The sequence below is a fragment of the Sparus aurata genome, chromosome 9 (assembly GCF_900880675.1).
Source record: "Sparus aurata chromosome 9, fSpaAur1.1, whole genome shotgun sequence".
NCBI classification, from domain to species: Eukaryota; Metazoa; Chordata; class Actinopteri; order Spariformes; family Sparidae; genus Sparus; species Sparus aurata.
The window spans coordinates 798,200-818,209 of NC_044195.1; the positions used below are offsets into that span (position 1 = coordinate 798,200).

The 20,010-nt window shown below is 43.0% G+C and overlaps 1 protein-coding gene across 22 annotated transcripts in view; it reads right to left on the reverse strand.

Annotated features, from left to right (window-relative positions):
- caska (calcium/calmodulin-dependent serine protein kinase a) overlaps positions 1-20,010 on the reverse strand; it is a 253,409-nt gene that overhangs the window by 157,201 nt on the left and 76,198 nt on the right. For 21 of the 22 annotated variants that reach the window (XM_030428183.1, XM_030428178.1, XM_030428182.1 and 18 more), the window contains one exon: positions 10,634-10,746. The exons of the other annotated variant lie outside the window; for it this stretch is intronic. In XM_030428183.1, the coding sequence (XP_030284043.1) occupies positions 10,634-10,746 (113 nt within the window). The remainder of the gene's footprint in view (positions 1-10,633; positions 10,747-20,010) is intronic. 22 annotated transcript variants of the gene reach the window in all.

The following is a 20,010-nucleotide window of genomic DNA, read 5'->3' on the forward strand; positions in this document are numbered from 1 at the left end:
GAAGGAGGAATATTACGCCTCCATTTTAGAAAGACAGGCCGGCACATTGCCGTCCTTACCTTGGAGCAGATGTGCCGCCTTTTCTATCTATAAAGGGCTACTAATTACCTTGAATCCACAGCATGTCTGCATGACAACACAGGAAATCACCCATAGAAAACATCAACCATAATAAATTACATACAAGTTCATACCACTATGCATAGCCTTTATTTTGATAGGCAGCTCAAGATGACAGGAAAGGGGGGGGGGGAGAAAGGGGAAATCATGCAGTAAAGGGCCATGGGTTGGAAGTCAAGCAGTCAGTCTTTTGTACATGGGGAGTATGCTCTACAAGGTGAGGTACCAGAGGGCCCTGTTGAAGGTCTCTAATGACCTTTCATCAAGAGCTGATAGAGGTGACTGCTCTGTCTCTATAAATATTTATTTTACGAAATAGCGTTTTGCTTGAATACTATAGATCTTGTTTTATTATCTTACACCTCAAAATACAATGTTGCCAGTTAAAAAGTAGCTGGTAAAAGAATCGAGTGGGTGGTAGATTGCCAATGGCAGGTGGACAACAAAGTTAATTTCCCACACAAGGCTCAGGTTAACATAAAACTAGAGGCTGGGGAACATTAAAGGATTACACTACAATTATAATTACGTTAATGTTTCTCATGACATGAACATAAATCAAGAGTTTCCTGTTGAAGAATATGTCTGTAAATGTAGCGTGAAACTTGTGCTCCTGGTTAGCTGTATATTTCTCTGTTCTGTTATTCTGACAAGCAAAACATATGCTCCCATAAAGTGCTAGGGAAACAGTTCAGTATTGTAGGTGTATTCAATGTAGAGCTGGGCAATAAAACAATCGCGATCATTTTCATGGTAAAAATTTTCACGATAACGATGATAAATCTATGACATTTATTTTCGATACAGCTTTTTTGAATCCGTTTTCCTCTCCCTATAAAACACTACACAAACAGCCAATAGCATAGCAGAGACACAAATGCATGTGGTGGATGCATTTTTCTGGCCCCTCCCACTCACAACAACTTAGGATGACGGTGACCACCTGTGTGTCTTGCTGACACAAGAAAATGAGCGGTCCGACTAGCGAAACCAAGTGCGAGGAAACTGACGAAGACGAAGAAATTGTACCGAACAAAGGTCATAGCACTTCGATTATTTGGAAATAGTTCGGGTACCTGAAGTCTCACAAAGGACAGACCAGCATTAGGTGCAAAATGTGTCGCCAACCACCACCAACCTCTTCCATCATCTCAACAGACAAACGAACCAAACAAAACTCCAAAAGAATTTGATTTATCATGCTAGTGTCAGCCTCCCCGCATTTAGCCAACAGACCAGCCCAACTGCTTCTACTAGTCAAACGTCACTTCAACAACCAACAATCGCTGCTGCTTTTTCAGCCATTGCCCCATACGAGAAGAAACCGAAGCGATACAAAGACATAAGAAGCGCAATAACATACTGTACCACTAAAGATGCCTATAACCACAGTTTAAAAATGGGGCTTCAAGAAGCTAATGACGGTAATGGATGCTAAGTACACTCTGCCAAACATCAGTCCCTCAGCTGTACACAGAGTGGAGGGTCAAGGTGTAGCAGCAGCTCAGAGATGATATGTGGACTGGTCGCATGTCCGAACCAGATCAGGTCTAATGAATCTGAACTGAACAACTACCTGCAAGTTCAAGACTGTGCAATATTAACAGAATACAGAACACAGAATCATCCTCAACATTTAACTTTTTATTATTTTCTTTAATCAATGTTCAGTTCAGTATACTACCTCTAACTAGTGTTGTCATATTGTTTTGAATCTGTATTGAATGTTAAAGAGCATTACCTACAGAACAGCCTTTACCCCAATTGGGATAGTGGCTAAAGTGATGAACAAGAGAGACAGTATCTATATAATCCACGGTAATAGACATGTTGATAGCTACATTTTATGGGGGCTGATATAAAATTTTGCTCTTGGAATGTGTGAGGAGTTCACCACCCAGTTAAAAGGAAGAAAATTCTAACATTTCTGAAAAAGGAAGGAGTTAAGATAGCTTTTTTACAGGAAACTCACCTCAAAGACGCAGAGCATGTCAAACTGAAACGTGAATGGTTGGGTCAGGTTTTCTTTTCATCCTTTGCCTCAAATAGTCGAGGGGTATGTATTTTAATTTATAAATCATTACCATTTAAGGCTGAAACGTGTATTCAGGATGTTGGAGGATGCTACATTATTGTTAAAGGTGTATTATTTGGCAAGAGCATCACTCAAATGAATATATACTATCCTCCTAACCACCCAACAGAGCTAATAACAAAGGCTGTCACAGAGTTTGCGGAGGTGGAATGTGAACGGGCAGTAATAGGGGGGGACTTTAACTGCCTCTTGGACCCTCAAATGGATAAATCGTCTTCAGAGACACGGCTCCTCACCAAAAGAGCCAGGGCAATGCTGGAACTATGCGAGGAGATGGGATACTTAGATGTTTGGAGGACCACGCACCAAGGAGAGAAGGATTTTACCTTCTATTCAAGTGTCCATAAAAGTAGCTCAAGAACAGATTATTTCTTAATTCCTAAATCTGATCTGAGTCTGGTAACCTCTTGCTCTATTGGAAATATTACAATCTCATCAATCATAGTCCTATATTCCTTCAGCTTCTCCTCAAACGAAGTATTCCTTCCACTAAGACGTGGAAATTTGACTCAATGTTACTTGGTGACCCGAACTTTATCTCTTATTTTACCTCTGAACTGAAAATATTTTATGAAATTAACAACACACCTGATGTCTCTCCCTCTACCCTTTGGGAGACCAGCAAAGTGTACTCTAGGGGCTTAATAATATCCTATGTGAAAACTAAAAGACGTAAAGCGCTTCAGCGTCAGAGGGAGTTGGAAACTAAGTTGTCAGAGGCTAAAGGAACATATGCTAAAAATCCCTCAGACATCAATCTTGAAGCAATGTTGGCTGTCAAAGCTGAACAGAGTATCAGACTGGCAAGACAGAGGCTATATGAATTTGGAAATAAGCCTAATAAATATCTGGCTAGGTTGGTTAATAAGAAATCGGACTCACATTGTATCTCAGCTGTTAAAGATGGTGGAGGTAAAAGAAGAATCGATTTGGATAATATTAACAAAGTATTTGAGGCATATTATAATCAATTATATGAGAGCAACCAGCCTGTGCCAGGTCAGAAGTTCTCTGATTTATTCTTGTCTAATTTGGCCCGACCTGAGTTTAAAGATCTACAGAAAGAAACACTTAATGGACCGATAACAGAGCAGGAGGTTAAGGCTGCTTTACACTCTCTTCAGGCAGGTAAAGCACCAGGCCCGGACAGATTTGGTTGTGAATTTTATAAAGAATTTAATTCATTACTTATACAACCCTTGCTCAATATGTTTCATGACTCGTTGAAAAATAGATCTCTTCCAAGGTCACTAACGGAGGCCAATATTAGCCTTATATTGAAAAAAGGAAAGGCTGGCGACGAATGTATGTCTTATAGGCCTATAAGCTTACTAAACACAGATCTTAAGTTGTTGTCCAAGACCCTCGCTCTGCGTCTGGAAACAGTCTTGCCTTGTATTATTACCAATGACCAAACAGGATTTATTACTGGCAGAAATTCATGTAGTAATATGAGGAGGCTTCTCAATGTTATCCAGCTGTCCCAATCTTTGAAACTTGACTGTATAGTCGTTAGTCTGGACGCAGAGAAGGCCTTTGTATCAAGGCTTGACACACAACTGTGAGGACTCAAAAGCACGACTGAGACAGAATAGATCAAGTAATAAAGTTTACTGAAGTCAGGGTTCGGTACACAGAAGATCAGGCAGTGGGGCAAACAAATCTGGCAAGGAGTAGACAGGCGAGGTAGGTCGGTACACGGGAAGGCAGTCAGCGGGGCAAACAAATCCGGCAAGGAGTAGACAGGCGAGGTGGGTCGGTACATGGGAAGACAGTCAGCGGGGCAAACAATCCGGCAGAGGTCAGGCAGAGGCAAAGTCAGAAGGCTCATAGAACAGTCCAAAACCAGAAAGGCTAGAATAAAGCTAGGAATCAAAAAAGGCTGGAACGCTATGTACAACGACAAAAGACGAACTGGCAACAGACAGGGGGAAACCCGGAACTAAAAACACACACATGGAACCCAGGTGAACGTAATCAGGGCAGGGAAAGCAATCAGTGAGGAGGACGAAACCATACGAGCAGGGAGAGTGGATCTGAAATGAGAGGAGATGTAAATACACAAGACAATAACGGGAGAAACTATAATCTTGGACGGATCGTAACAGTACCCCCTCCTCTAGGGACGGCACCTGACGTCCCCGGCAGGTCAGGATGGCGGCGGTGGAAGTCTCGGATGAGTGTAGGATCCATTATGTTACTGGCCGAGACCCAGCATCTCTCCTCTGGACCGTATCCCCGCCAGTCCACCAGGTACTGGCGACCACAACCCCGTCTTCGAACTGCCAGCAGCCACTTAACGGTGTAGACCGGGCCACCGTCGACGAACCAGGGGGGCGGTGGGGGTCTGGAGGCTGGGACCAGAGGGCTCTCTTTCACCGGCTTGATCCGGGCAACATGAAACGTAGGGTGCACTCTCAGAGACCTGGGGAGCTTGAGCCGCTCGGCTGTTGGATTAACCACCTTGGAGATGGAAAAAGGGCCCACAAAGCATGGCGCCAACTTGTGAGACTCAACTCGTAAGGGAAGGTCTTTAGACGACAACCATACCATTTGCCCAGGCTTGTATATGGGAGCTGGAATCCTTCGGCGATCAGCCGCTCTCTTAGACATGATAGAGCTCCGTTGCAGCACCAGCCGGGCTCCGGCCCAGATCCAGCGACATCGACGAATGAGAGCCTGAGCAGAAGGAAGGCTGACCTCCTCCTCCAGGACTGGAAATAGCGGCGGCTAGTAACCGTACAGACAGACCAGAGGAAGAACAGGGTAAAGTGTTATGAGCGTATTCGACCCAGATGAGATTTTTACTCCATGTGGCTGGGTTTTGAGAAACCAAGCAACGTAGTCCAGTCTCCAACTCTTAGCTCAGACGTTCTGTCTGGCCGTTAGACTGCAGGTGATACCCAGACGTAAGGCTGACCGTGGCCCCCAGAAGGGAGCAGAAGGCTTTCTAAAATCGGGATGCGAACTGCGGCCCTCGATCTGAAACCACGTCCTTAGGGAATCCATGTAAACAGAATACCTGCCGCAACATTACCTCTGCCGTTTCCTTGGCAGAGGGCAACTTGGGAAGAGGGACAAAATGCACCATCTTGGAAAACCTGCCCACAACAGTTAAGATAGTAGTGTTACCTTCAGAGGAAGGCAAACCTGTGACAAAGTCCAGGGAGATGTCCGACCAGGGGCGATGAGGAACTGGAAGGGGGCATAGGAGCCCTGCTGGGGGTTGTCAGGAGGTCTTGTTCCTGGCACATACTTGACAGGCAGCAACATACTCTCCTACCTCTTTCTCCATGGTTGGCCACCAGAAGCGCTGTTTGACCACGAAACACATCCTATAGACGCCCGGGTGGCAGGACAGGAGGGAGGTGTGGGCCCAGTGGAAAACCTGTGATCGTAGAGAGACAGGAACAAACAGATGGTTCTGGGGGCAACCATTAGGTACTACAGTGTTAGATGTGGCCTGTCTGATCTTCTCCTCAATTCCCCAGGTGACTGCCCCCACCGTGCAGGAGGGAGGCAGGATAAAGCTGGGAGGTTTGATGCTGGACTCGGGGTCAAACAGGCGAGATAGGGCATCTGGTTTAGCATTTTTGGAACCAGGACGGTAAGACAGCGAAAAGTCAAAGCGGTTGAAAAAGAGTGCCCACCTGGCTTGTCTGGAGTTAAGTCGCTTAGCAGATCTGATGTATTCCAGGTTCTTGTGGTCTGTCCACACAAGAAACGGTTGACTAGCTCCTTCCAACCAGTGATGCCATTCCTCCAGGGCCACCTTTACAGCTAGAAGCTCCTTGTTACCCACGTCGTAATTACTTTCTGCCGGAGAAAGTTTCCTGGAAAGGAAGGCGCAGGGATGAAGCTTGTTGTCGACTTGTGATCGTTGGGAGAGAACAACTCCAATGCCAAGGTCCGACGCGTCCACTTTCACCACGAATTGGCGACTGATGTCAGGTAGCGTGAGGATAGGAGCCGAGGTAAATCTCTCCCTCAGTCTCTGGAAGGCTAGCTCCGCCTGGGAGTTCCACTGAAACTTGACCTGGGGAGAGGTTAACGCATGCAAAGGAGCTGCAATGTCACTAAAGTTGCGAATAAATCGTCTGTAAAAGTTTGCAAACCCCAGGAACCGTTGAACAAGCTTGCAGCTGGTGGGAGTGGGCCAATCCACGACAGCCCTGACCTTGGCCGGATCCATCTGGATACTGTCTCCTGAAACCACGAACTCCAAAAAGGAGACTGTAGGAACATGAAATTCACACTTCTCTGCTTTCACAAAGAGCTGGTGATCGAGGAGGCGTTGCAGTACTTGCCGCACATGTTGGATGTGCGTCTGTTCATCGGGAGAAAAAATAAGAATGTCGCCCAGGTACACAAAAACAAACTGGTCTAACATCTCTCTGAGGACATCGTTAACCAAAGCCTGAAATACCGCTGGGGCATTCGTGAGTCCAAAAGGCATTACTAGGTACTCATAATGTCCACTAGGCGTGTTAAAAGCAGTCTTCCACTCATCCCCCTCCCTTATTCTGACAAGATGGTATGCATTACTAAGATCTAATTTCGTAAAAAACTTAGCATATTGTAATAGTTCGAAAGCAGAGGAAATGAGAGGGAGAGGGTACCTGTTTCGAATGGTGATCTCATTCAAACCTCGGTAATCGATGCAGGGACGAAGAGTCTTGTCTTTCTTATCCACAAAAAAGAATCCTGCGCCCGCAGGAGAAGAAGATGGCCGGATTATTCCCGCTTCCAGAGAGGAGTTGATGTAGGCCTGCATAGCCTCCCTCACTCGAAAAAGCAATAATACGGCCTCGAATATAGGCTTTGGCACAATCCCATAAAACAAGTGGCGATACCTCTGGAGTGGAGTTTGTTTCTAGGTAGAATTTTAGTTCACTTTTAACAAAGGTGATAAAATTCTCATCATTTAGGAGAGATGTGTTTAACCTCCACAGCCTGGAAGTTGGGTTGTGTCCCAACTCCCTGGACATCAGCAGGGGGGCATGATCTGAAAGCGTAATTGGGAGTATTTTTATATCGACTACTCTATGGATCTCGGACTTGGGAGTAAAGAAATAATCAATTCTAGAATAGGATTGATGTCTACTTGAATAATATGTTCAGTCTTTACAGTTTGAGAATTTTTGTCTCCATATATCTATTAAACTGGACTCTTTAGATTGACCATTTAACATTTTGCTTGTTCCTGAAAGTGGTGTTTTTGGAGCTGGTTGTCTGTCCAGGTTCTGTGACATGATGCAGTTAAAGTCTCCTCCCATCAGAAGGAGTCCTGTACTATTCTTTAATAGAAAATGTAATATGTTTTTTAAAAAGACTGGGTCATCCTCATTCGGAGCAAACATTCATTAAAGATATCTCAATCCCATCAATGATTCCATTTACTAAAATAAATCTGCCTTCAGTGTCCTTATGGGATGCTGTGGCTGTAACATTTACTGATCTGTGCACTAAAATAGACACTCCTCTCTTCCTCCCTGACTTGTGTGAAGAGTAGTAGACCTTGTCCGCCCAGGATCTTTTTAACTCGTCATGCTCCATATCTGGGAGGTGGGTCTCCTGTAAAAATGCAATTTGACATCCTGTTTGTCTCAACTGGTTTAAGACTTTCTTTCTTTTGATAGGGCTGTGGAGTCCTCTTACAAATAACTTATTTTGAGTGATCCCATAATTTAAGGTGTGTTTGATATATAATAGGTGGGGAGGTAGACATGAGAAGGGAGAGAAAGAAAACAAAACAAAAAAAGCACTGAAAGAAGAGGACATGGTCACTGTAATAACTGAGATAGAGGCATAGTAAAATGCATAAGCATATGTGCTCCTCTGGAACAGAGGGATCCCGGGGGAATGGGGGATATGAACTGTAAGGCTAAACAATCCTTTAACAGTCATATAGGAACACAGACAAACTGATAACTCAGGGTAGGAGTATCCGGGCCTGCCCTATTGGCTCCCGGGCCTAAGATGCTGGTGGACAGGCAGCTATGCGAACAGCCTCTGTTCGCCTCTACTACTAACAGCTGGAGTTGAGCTCCAGTAGAACCGTGTACATGTTATCTAGTGTACATTTTAAGTGGTGGTACAAATAAAATAATAATAATAAAACATAGAAAAAGGAAGCAAATTAAATGACGTCTGAGATGCTGCGTTAAGATGTTAACTCCAAATGCTTTCAGTGTCTTCCAATGATCTGGGAGTTAAATGAGGAGGAGGAAAGCAAATAACATTATCGTCATTTGCGCTGTGTTAACATATACTTTGTCTCAGTCTTTCATTTTTACATTAAGTTTTAAAGGATATAAAAGTGCTGCCTCTTGGCTGGATACTGGGTCAGTGTGGGGACAGGACAGAGTCGCTCTGTTTTCCGCCGCTGATGCTGGAGTTATGTTCCTGTTCACATGGTCCATGGCCTCGGCTGGCTCCAGGAATAACCAGTCCTCTCCGTTGAACGTAATGCGGAGCTTCGCGGGGAATAGAAGGCCAAAGCGGACATCCTGGCGGCTGCGGAGTGCTTTTCTTTCGTTGAAAGCCGCCCTGGCCTTCGCGAAGCTGGCTGTGAAATCCTGGTAAATGGATATCTGTTCTCCGCCAAGACGAAGTGGGGCTTGTTCTCGGGCTCGTTTTAAAATGTCCATGCAGTCTTGGTTGTGATGCATTTTCGCAATTATCACCCGAGGTCTCCCATCCGATCTCTTAGGCGTTAGACTGCGGTGTGCTCGGTTCACTTTGAGGTCTCTGTCCATCTGCAGCACCTCTCTCAAAAATTTGGAGACCGCCGTTGCGGAACTGGAGCCCGGCTTTTCTGCCACTCCCGCGATGCGCACGTTGCCTCTCCTCATCCTTCATTCCAAATCGTCGCACTTTCAGTTCTTCAACCTGGGTTTTAAATGTACTCGTGTTTTGCATCACAACCATTTTGTCCGACCACATAGTTAAACAACCTTCCACCTCCTTGATGTTGGCTTTCACCTGGTCCATTTCAGAGCGTATGGCTGCTGTATTGTTAGCTAGCTCTGCTCTGATAGCATGTAGCTCACTTTTCAGGTGGTTAAAATCTTCAGAGAGTACGTTCTTCATTTCTTCCCGTATTATCGAGCCTATGTCCGCTCGCAGGGAAGAGAGGATTTGTGATTTCAGCATGTCAGCCTCCATCACTGCGTGTTGTTTCTGGGTAGTAGGAGATGTTTGACCAGGGTCTTTTGACACACTTTTTTCTGCGGCTGCACTCGGCCCATTGTTGGAGGTCCCGTCGAACTTGAATTTCCTGAGTTTTGTCGCTATTAAAATTAGTTTTCTGACCACTATTGTATCCTTGAGTTTAAGAATGTCGATTTTAAACTTTTTGACTGTTATTCATACGGAGGGTGTCGTATATATTCTAAATTAATAGTGGTTCCACCGGAGCTCTGGAGAAAGCGTGTTACACCATGTCGTGCTCGCTAGCGCCCCCCTCCTTATATATATTTTGATATATAAGTCACACCTGACTAAAAGTTGCAGGACCAGCCAAACTATGAAAAAAAGTGCAACTTATAGTCCGGAAAATACGGTAATTTTCTAAATCTCTCTTCACACTTCTCTCTTCATCTAGGAGTTCCTGTCTTATTGCCCCTCATCCTACCATCCAAATACTTTTCATTCAATCTCTCATCCTCTCTTGTTCTCTCCATCCCCCTCTCCACTGCTTCTTCAGTCAGTGCGAGATATCTGATAAGACCTTTGCCTGATTCATCTAGACTGTATCTAGCAGTCTTTCTCTGGATTAGTGACATACAGACACCTGCATAATTAAACTCTGTATAACGGCACAAAAATAAAAGGTTAAATACCTGAATTTTGCTCGTTTTTCAACCCACTATTTTCTTAAAACAAACATGGATAGTGTACTTCTTTCCTCAGAGATCATTCTCAAGGTGCCCGAGCCATGGTTTAATAATTAACTGCTTCAATGGAACAGCCCACAGACAGCAGCAGAAGACTATTATTGAACCAGGAAAACTCTCAGTCTGGTTGTGAAGAACCAACTGAATGAGAAGTAGCCCAGTGTGGAGAAGTGAAAGTGTTTAATCAAGTACTTTGATACAAAAAGAACACACAGTCAACAAGGACAAACCTCTGACCTCTCCAGTGCATCAACATTTTGTGTGTTATGCAGTAGGATAAATACAAAACTCTTGGGTCTCTGTAAATCAATTCATTACAGAGTGTGGTCTAAACCTGGTCCAACTAGAAAGTGTCATGATATAACTTTTGTTGTGAATTGGTGCCATACATACAAAAATTGATTGATTGATCGATTGGAGCAATCATCATCATTTATAGTGCAGAGCAACTTCAAACAGCAGAGAGTGAGCTGTAGAAATCATTACAGTGAAATACAGTATAGAAATTGTGATGTCTTACCCTCTGTGCTGAGTCCAGGACTGGAGGTGAACTGGGCAACATCTACGATTTTGACAGCAAACTGCTGCCCTGTGTCTCTGTTGATACATCTCCTTACCACGCTGAAAGGACCCCTTAATAACACAGACAACAAAATAACACTTAGTGGTTGGCAAGAACACGTACAACGAACCCCATGCTGTGTTAAACCTGAAGTAACTTATCTTTTGGTTGTGTCTGAGGCAGCAGAAACATGCTGCAAGTACATATCTCTATTATCTTATAGAGTCAACATGACAAACCTGTTAGCAAGGAGCTACTTATTTACACATCCAGCAGTCACAGTTCAAAACCACCCCTTATGTGGAGTCAATGAATGAACGTCAGTCCAATATTTACTTTTTTCAGTTTGGATTTGGTCTCCAACAACTCCTAATATCTGCCTCATTAGCTGATAAATGCCCCCACTATGTTCTGCTGTGCTGAATGTCAATTTTTACATTTGACGCTGTTTCCATCAGCTCCATTGAGGCAAATAAACTGAACACAAGTAATGGGGAAGAGTGTGGCTGTCAGGACCTCACTGCTATTGGGCTGGTCATTTTGTCAATATACACTCCACCTTACTACAACTCTTCCTCTTACTACTGGATGCATCAAAGTTATGTTAAAATACTAACCCAAGAGATAAAAAAACAACACAGTACACAGAGGTTATGCTTGTTTCCTGCACAACATACAGGAAAGCCAGGACTGCACTTTGGTTCGCATCACTGAGGTTGCAGAGCTCACAAATAATAAATAATAATAATCCCTCCTGTGAAATGAGTCACATTCAGTAAATGGGGTAAACAGAGGTCTACTACTCAAGGGCTGCAGGTTAGAATTAATGAGGCCAGTGATGTTGATAGGTTTTCAATGTAGTGAGTCCCCGGGACCCACAGGTGGTGAGTTGAGTGGGTCCCTGGGAAATTCAATGGGTCCCGACTCCCCAGTTAAAAAAATGTATTTCTTTCTTATATTGTTCTATTTCTTAAATTTTATTGAGTGTTAAACTCCTTTGATGGTGGTATGATATGGTTATAATAAACAGATATATTCATGTATATTCAAAATGTATCTGAAATTAAACAAATAAAATTCCAAATCTGAAAAGTTTATTGCAAAACAACTGTCACAGTGGCATGACATAAGACATTCAAATCAAACAGCATTTTTGTAAATAGGGTAAATAAATAGCACTAAAATAAATTACTAAAATTCAAATAGTCTGCTGACCTGCAATAGGTTTTATCTTTGTCTTTGGTGGTATTTTTGCGTTCTCCTTTTCCTGCTTACTCGAGAAAAAACGGGATCTCGTTGGAAGCGCGATGTATGCGCTGACGCCGTTTGGGCATAACAAAATGGCGGCTGCCATTCAATGTAGTTTTCATCACCACCACCAGTTTATGTTTTATTTATTTCATTACAGCACATCCCCTAAACGTTAAAACATAATCGACATGAATGAGCACAGCATCGAGCAGTGGAAACGTGAGTTTATTTACTATGAAGTTCGTATTTTTAATTGTTGAAATCAGAGGTGTAGCAAGCTTTTCAAAAGTGCAGGGGATGGATGTGGTGGTGGTGGTGGTGTTTTTTTAAAACAATTTTGGGTTGGGGGGTGACTTAAATATTAAATCTGTGTCTATAATAACCACACCCTGACATGTAAATGTGACATCTGTCTTGATTCGTTTAATTATAATATTATATTATAATTATAATAGAAGTCTACTGCATTTGTACTTTTTTTTTTACCATTAAATGTTAATTTATACATTATTGTATTTTATAATGTTCTGTCATGGACTATGTCACTTCACTGCTAACAGAAAAGAGAGCAGCTCACTGCCAGTTGCAGCTTCTTATCCTGATCTGCAGTCTTTGTTAATTTTTTGTCATGAATGTTATTATTAGTACTTAGATTATCAAAAATCACAGTAACATGTCAGGATGTGGTTATTATAGACAGATTAAATATTTAACTGTCATGTATCATCACAGTAACAGCGTTACATACATTAGCAGCTGTAAACACATAAAAACATTATAAAACACATCATGTGGTTTGGTGTCGACCTGTATACTGAACGTATCAGGAGTAATCAACGTTTATAATCATCAGAGAATGTTACAGACATTGTTTTTGGTTGCTCTCCGTTTCCAGAGAATTCACAGAGAAGCTGGAGAAGTTTGTGACATTTTCATCCCGGATTTTTGTGAGGAGGGAATTAAACGCCTGTCCCAAATAAACGCCTGGTCTGTTAAGTGGTTGAGACAAATACACGCCCCGGCTATTATTTGGTATTTTACGGTATATCCTGCCTCATCAGCACGAGCTGAACAATAGCAAGAGAGGCGGGACTTAAGGCAGAACAGCCAATCATCAGCCGGTCAGTCCTAAAGCCGGTGTCATGTTTGAAGCAGCAACAGGAGAGGGAGGGGGAGAGGAGGCAGCTGCAGCGAGTTCAGACTTAGAGCGGCCGGAGAAAGTGACTCCGGCCGCAGTGAGGCGTTTGTGCAAAACTGCAGAAAAACTGCAGAACAAGTGCGGGTGTTAAAACACACACATCACCCACAGGTGCGACGCCCCTGGTTGAAATGAAATCAGCGGTGACGGGCTAGTTGTTTTGGTAGCGGCTAAATGAGCATGTCGCGATACTTTGTACAGAGGATCACGTCTGCGCCGAGTAGATGCGCAGACGGTTGAAACAGCGCTTGTCCGGTCTGCTAACAACAAGGTTTCTTTTGCCAGTTACTGTGATTAAACACGAGTTGTTTAATGTTCACAATGTATCGTTTTTCATGGGAAAAATGAGGTGCGTCCCCTGGACGCATGAATAGTGAGTTTAGTGCGTCCTTTCAGATTTTAATGCAGGACGCGAGCCTAGCAATATCACTGTGAGGCATCAGGTGACGGTAACAGTGTGATACACGTACCACCTAAATACAGCTCCTAGCTACGAATGCACTCATAACACTGGGGTAATGGAGTTGATCTGACCTGTATGCACTGTGGAATAATATGTGTTGATATGTTTGTAAGTGAATGTGAGTGTTTATGTTGTGAAAAGGAGGTTTAGAATCATGGCGGGGAGCTGGTGTAGATATAGATAATTCAAGCAATGGATCTTATGTAAGAATAGACACATAGGTTCCAGGAATAAGTGTGGAAAATAGACACTACTGCCTGCATGTCTGCCTATCCCAGCATGCACTGGGTGAAAGACAGGGAAACACCCTGAATAGCTTTTTTTTCGGAAATCTGCTGAATGTACTGCCGGAAATGCATAAAACTATAAGAATGGTGAAAAAAAGGTGAGAAGCTGTAGATTAAGAGGGTTGGAAGATGTTAAAATGGTGAAAAAAGGTGAAAAGTTAAAGGCTGAAAGAGCTTAAAAAGGTGAAAAAAGGATGAAAAGAATGAAAATATGTAGAGTAAGAGTGCTGAAAAAGCTGAAAAAGCTGAAAAAGGATGAAAAGCTGTAGAGTGAGAGGGCCGAAAAAGCTTAAAAGGTGAAAAAAGGATGAAAATGTAAAGAAGTTAAAGGGTGAAAGAGCTTAAAATGGCTGCACATACGCTGGAGCAGGAGCAACCATGGAGCAAGCTAACAAGACTTCTTACATTTCTATGTATACATATATTGTCTATGTAAAGTAAAAGATGTGGGATCCAAATCCAGCTGAAGAGAATTCTTTCTCCAGATGTTCCAGCTGCTCTACACTGTAGCAATGATGTCACACACTCTAGCTCACGCAATACACACGCATTCTTCAGATACACACGCTGGAGAATTAGGAGAGACAGAGATCAAAATGTCCCCATAAGAATGAATGGGAAAAAGCCTCCCAAACTCCTGCCACTTTATGACAAAACTGTAATGGTTATCGCCCAAATATCTATATGTTGGGTGAGAGGAGACATGGCTGAACTCGGTCATGTCGTTTTTATTTATTTAGAGTGAGAAATGAGGGCAGAAAAGCGAGAGACAAATCAGGTACCATCTGCTCTCCTCCAGAGATTTAGCCTCAAAATTAACATTGCAGCTTATGGGGGAGCTTGAGTTCTTGTCGCTCTCGGGCTTCTAAATCCAAAACCGTAAGTCCTAAATTTGAAATAAGACCACCAGCTGAAAGCCAACAAGATTTCCTACATTTCTCTGCATATATTGTGTCAAGTATACTATGTCGAGTAAAGGATTTGGGATCAAAATCCAGCTGAAGAGAATTTTTTCTCCAGTTTTTGAAGCTGCTCCCCACTCTAGTGATGATGTCACGCACTCTAGCTGACACAATACACACCCATTATAAAACAAGAAGACGGGCTAAAACCTCTTAAAACTAAAACTGTGAATATTTCATTACTGTACAAGATTTTACATGACAAATAGTTCAAGGTCTTTTTACTCTTTTAGAGTTGGAATGGTGTCTCTAGCTCACAGCATGAGGGACAAAAAGAGTTTGAAAGGCGATGAGTTTTGCAGAGGACTTGAAGATTTTCCCATTTACTTCAATGTTAAATTTTTATTCGAAAAAGCTGAATTTCTGAAAAAGTTTAAATGTTAAAAAGCTAAGCGCAAGGCTGAAAGAGCTTAAAAAGCTTAACATTTTAATAGTTGAACGGTTTCTATAGCTGAACGTATGCTGAATTTGTAGCAGAATGAAATTTGAAAAAATCCCCATAAGGATGAATGGGAAAAAAAGTATAAAAGATAGAAAAGCCAAAAGTAATAGCCATCATCTCCTTAAAAAGCTGAATTTTGATGGTTGAACGGTTTCAATTGCTCAAAATTTGTAGAAGGAGATAGGTGCCGAAAAACGTACGGAAGAAGAAGAATAAATTCCAGAAGAACAATGAATAAAAATACTGACTTTAAGAGACAACACAATTTCATACCGTTTCACTTTGTTTATTTTTGGCAGACCCTGACACCTTTCTAGCTCCAAACACTGTTCTTGAGACCTGATTTTCTTTTAGGACAGCTTGCTAATCCAGTTATGGAATAACTGGTGTTATGTCATTAATATTGTAAATTATAAAATTCTGAGTTTTAATTTCTTCTCCAAAACTAGATATAGTGCCCCTTTAACATTGCAAGGCTGTTTTTTCTTTGGACATTTTTGTTAATTTCTCTGGGAATAACAGATGGATCTTGATGTAATATCAGGCATATTTAGATAGCTGGTATCCATTAGTGAGTACAATTAGATGTAGATCTGGTTCTCTTGAGTTATGATTCAGCAGTTATGGGTGGTTGTATGCCATGGTGGGCAACAAATGTAGATAAAGGGATAGTTCGTGTTTTTTGAAGTGGGGTCATATAAAGTACATATCTATAGTTGATCTGTTCCCTACCGTAATCACCAATCAGCGCAGCCTCAGTTTGGAGAAGTAGAGAGTCGCTCCAGCCCAGACGCTCAGCTTTGTACTGCAGTGAACGGGGTCCAGAGAAAAAGCGAAATTTAAGCACCTAAAACAAGGCTCACCTAAAAAAATCTGTAACAGTTCAAGTGTACGTTGTATAGAGAAAATTCACACCGCTTTACATCACTGTCAGACTGTCCTTTCTTTTGGCACTACATTTTCTCAACCGTAGAACCTCCATATCCCTACACAGTTGCGCTAATGCGTAGGGATACGGATGTTCTACAGTCTGTTAAGTTTCATTTTTATCAAAAGTAAACCTCTCGTCCAGCAACTGGGCCTCGCACTGTATTTCGCCACTCGCAGATCATCTGTTGCCCAGTTGCGCTAATGCGTAGGGATACGGAGGTTCTACGTAGCCGCCGCCTGGGCTTACCAGCGGAGTAGCTTTTAACTTGCAGAGAGAAAGAGCAACCCTCTAACATATACACCACAGATGCACAACCTGCAGCCTTCTGTAAATTACCCATCTCACAGCAAATATCATTCAGCACAACTGCAGTGGTAACGTGAAAGCCCCCATTTCACAGCTGCAGCAGACACAGCAATACTGACTGACTGGGGATTGAACACAAGAGGAGTTGCTCAAGAGTGTGTGTGTTTGTGTGTGTCTGAGTGGGTGAGGAGTGTGAGGCAGTCTTTGTGCACAAACACAGACTGGTAACAGATGGTGATCAAGCAAAAGCTGCTTAGCGTCCGAAGGGTGAGGTAGGACGGCACCATGCCCAAACATGCAGGAGACAAACAAACACACACACACACACACTTGCAGTATAAACACAGATCCAAACTCGGACTTATATAAACACAAGGAGTGGTGTTCCTGAATAAACTGCCAGGAAAATCTTGCAATGTTTCTAGCAGGGATGCATCGATACCGGTACTGGCATCCGGTATCGGGTCGATACTGCGCTCATATACTCGTACTTTCAAAAATTCACAGATACCACGCACTGATACCACTTAATTGCAATAGGCCTTAGGTTGCATGAAATTAAAGGCTGCAATCAGAGGACGGCTTGTCATTTCATGTTGTCATTTCGGACAGGCAGACTGCGAGTCTGGAACCAGGCGGCGTCCTATGCGGACCTGGACCTATTGTCAATAAATTACTTAAGTTTTTTAAATTTTGAAGGAGCGCTTCTATTTTGACAGGCGCCACTGACTGGTTTAGTGGATCAGGAAATCCACTGACCAATTGCATGCAAGTTAAGCCATCCCACGTGATGCTACTCAGCCAATCAAATCTGTGCATTCCAGGCGACAAACATTGTTACTCTGAACACAGACAGACGGAAAGACGAGTGAGTGATACAGGGAGAGAAGACAGAGAGACGGGTGACCCGGAGACAGAGAAAAATAACTCCACATGGCCTCTCTAAGAGCTGATGTTCCCCCAGAGTGCACAAGTGCAGTAGCTGAAACCTTACTTGAGGGGAAACAGAACCTGTATTTTTTTTTTTAATTAAGTACTTTAAGATGCACAAAAAGTTAATTTATTTATTTTCAATAAAAACTTTAGTTATTTTAAATGCAGCCCTTCTTGTCCTAAAAGAGAGAAGAAAATAATACATATCTACAGTATTATATATCTGTATAATTAAATGTTAAGTGACAATAAATATTGTCAAAATGTTTCTGAAATGTTCTGTCTTTATTTGATTTGACAGTTCATGATTACATGCAGATGTTGATACAACTACTAGGCTACTTCAATATATATCACACTGATTCAAATGTGGAGACTGCAATAGTTTAATTGAGATATTAAGTTGACTGGTAACTGTGTAATAAGTTTCATTGTTTAATTTGCTCTGGCCGGTCCCTGTATGAACGGAGCAGGAGCTTGGTTCGCATTGCCGGCAGTAAGTCAGACCTGTTCCCAGAGCATGTTGGACTCCGGCAGGGCTGCCTTTTGTCACCGGTTCTGTTCATTATTTTTATGGACAGAATTTCTGGGCGCAGCCATGGGCCAGAGGGGCTCTTGTTCTGGAGCCGCTGGATCTCATCTCTGCTTTTCGCAGATGATGTGGTCTTGCTGGCTCCCTCGAGCCAGCATGTCCTGGGGCGGTTTGCAGCCGAGTGTGAAGCAGCTGGGATGAGAATCAGCACCTCCAAGTCCGAGGCCATGGTTCTCAACTTGAAAAAGGTGGCTTGCTCCCTCCGGATTGGGGGAGAGTTCCTGCCTCAAGTGGAGGAGTTTAAGTATCTTGGGGTCTTGTTCACGAGTGATGGAATTTAAAGTATCTTGGGGTCTTGTTCACGAGTGAGGAAGGATGGAGCGCACGATTGGCAGGTGGATTGGTGCAGCAGCCGCAGTAATGTGGTCGTTGTATTGGTCTGTCGTGAGAGCTGGAGGAAGTGTCCGGGGAGAGGGAAGTCTGGGTGTCCCTGCTCAGACAGCTTCCCCAGCAACCCGGCCCCGGACTAACGGAAGAAGATGGATGGATGGATGGATGGATGGGGGAGGGGCAGCCAAGTGAATTGTTTGCAGAGCAAAAAGTAAACATACGTGGCTTTTGTAGTCCTACAGTTTACAGCAATGAGCATGAAACGACCACAAATCTCATGACCTTTCCTCTCTGCACTTCATCTTCATCCAAGGTGTTGCTTTAACCTGGGACTTTAAAACTGTTGATACTATAACTCACTGTGTGCAAGGATGTGGGAAAAGGCTTGGAAGAACGAAGAGTATTTGCTGATTCCATGCCAGGGTGACTAGTGGGAATTTAAAACATATAAAATATAGGGTGCTCTATATTGTCTGCCGTCTCTTTGGGTCTTTATGTGTGTGTTGCGATAGTAAAAGGTGATTTGCAGGCACTCTTTCCTGACTTCATAGTGCATCAATCACCCTGTGTCTCGTTCCATAAAAATCACTGGCTTTACGATACACACACACGCACAAGTCCATAGCATCACTCACACTCAGACCAGGCCTGATGGGCCAACCTGTGATGAGGACAGCTCTACCATCGCACACATGTGTGTCACTCAGTCAGGTCATCAGATCACAGCAAAGGATGAAGTTGCACTAAGCTGCTTTACACCAGGCTGTGCAAGCAGCTCCTGATGGAGATGACTGTCACATTCTCTTAGTTCATAGGCGTGATTGGCAAAGGACATAAAAACAGGAAAATATACGGCTCCACTATGTCTCTCTTTAAATGTTTTTTGTCCCGTTGTTGGTTTCAGCTAAGAAAGAAATAGTTCAGCCCACACATCCAAAATTCTTACAACACAGTGTTTTCAGAATCAGAATCTAAGACATGAGACAAAATAGTGTAGAAGTTGACATCGCTGCTTGAAAATATGTTAACCTCTTGTGCATTAGAGAACTTTTCTTTACCATTATTTTCTTTATTATTATATATTTTTTATGGAAACAGAATCCGTTTAAGAAGTCAGTGGGCCATATGACATGGAAGCCTTTGAGAAAAAAAATCATAATTTCTACATATTATCTATCTATCTATCTATCCATCTATCTATCTATACAAGGAATCTCTGTCTGTCTGTCTGTCTGTCTGTCTGTCTGTGTGTGTGTGTGTGTGTGTGTGTGTGTGTGTGTGTGTGTGTGTGTGTGTATGTGTCTGTTGGTCAAATATCTCTGCGGATAAGAATCACACTGACCCGAGACTTTCAACATGGCTGCTGTGTGGTTCAGTGGTGTGCATCTAAGCATTTGCTTGGACTGCAATGATACCGTGAATAAATGATTTCATAAATGCTTTACAAATTCCGCCGAGCATTGTCCACCAGAGCAACCACAGTCACGTGCGCACCAGAGCCAATCACTGCACACCGTGGCCACGTGCGCACCAGAGCCAATCACTGCAGAGCTCAAGCCCACGACATACCTGAAGAAACAAGCAGATTTATACCTGCAGCGGCGTGAGCTGGCCACGCTTTTTCGCGAACATTGCCATCA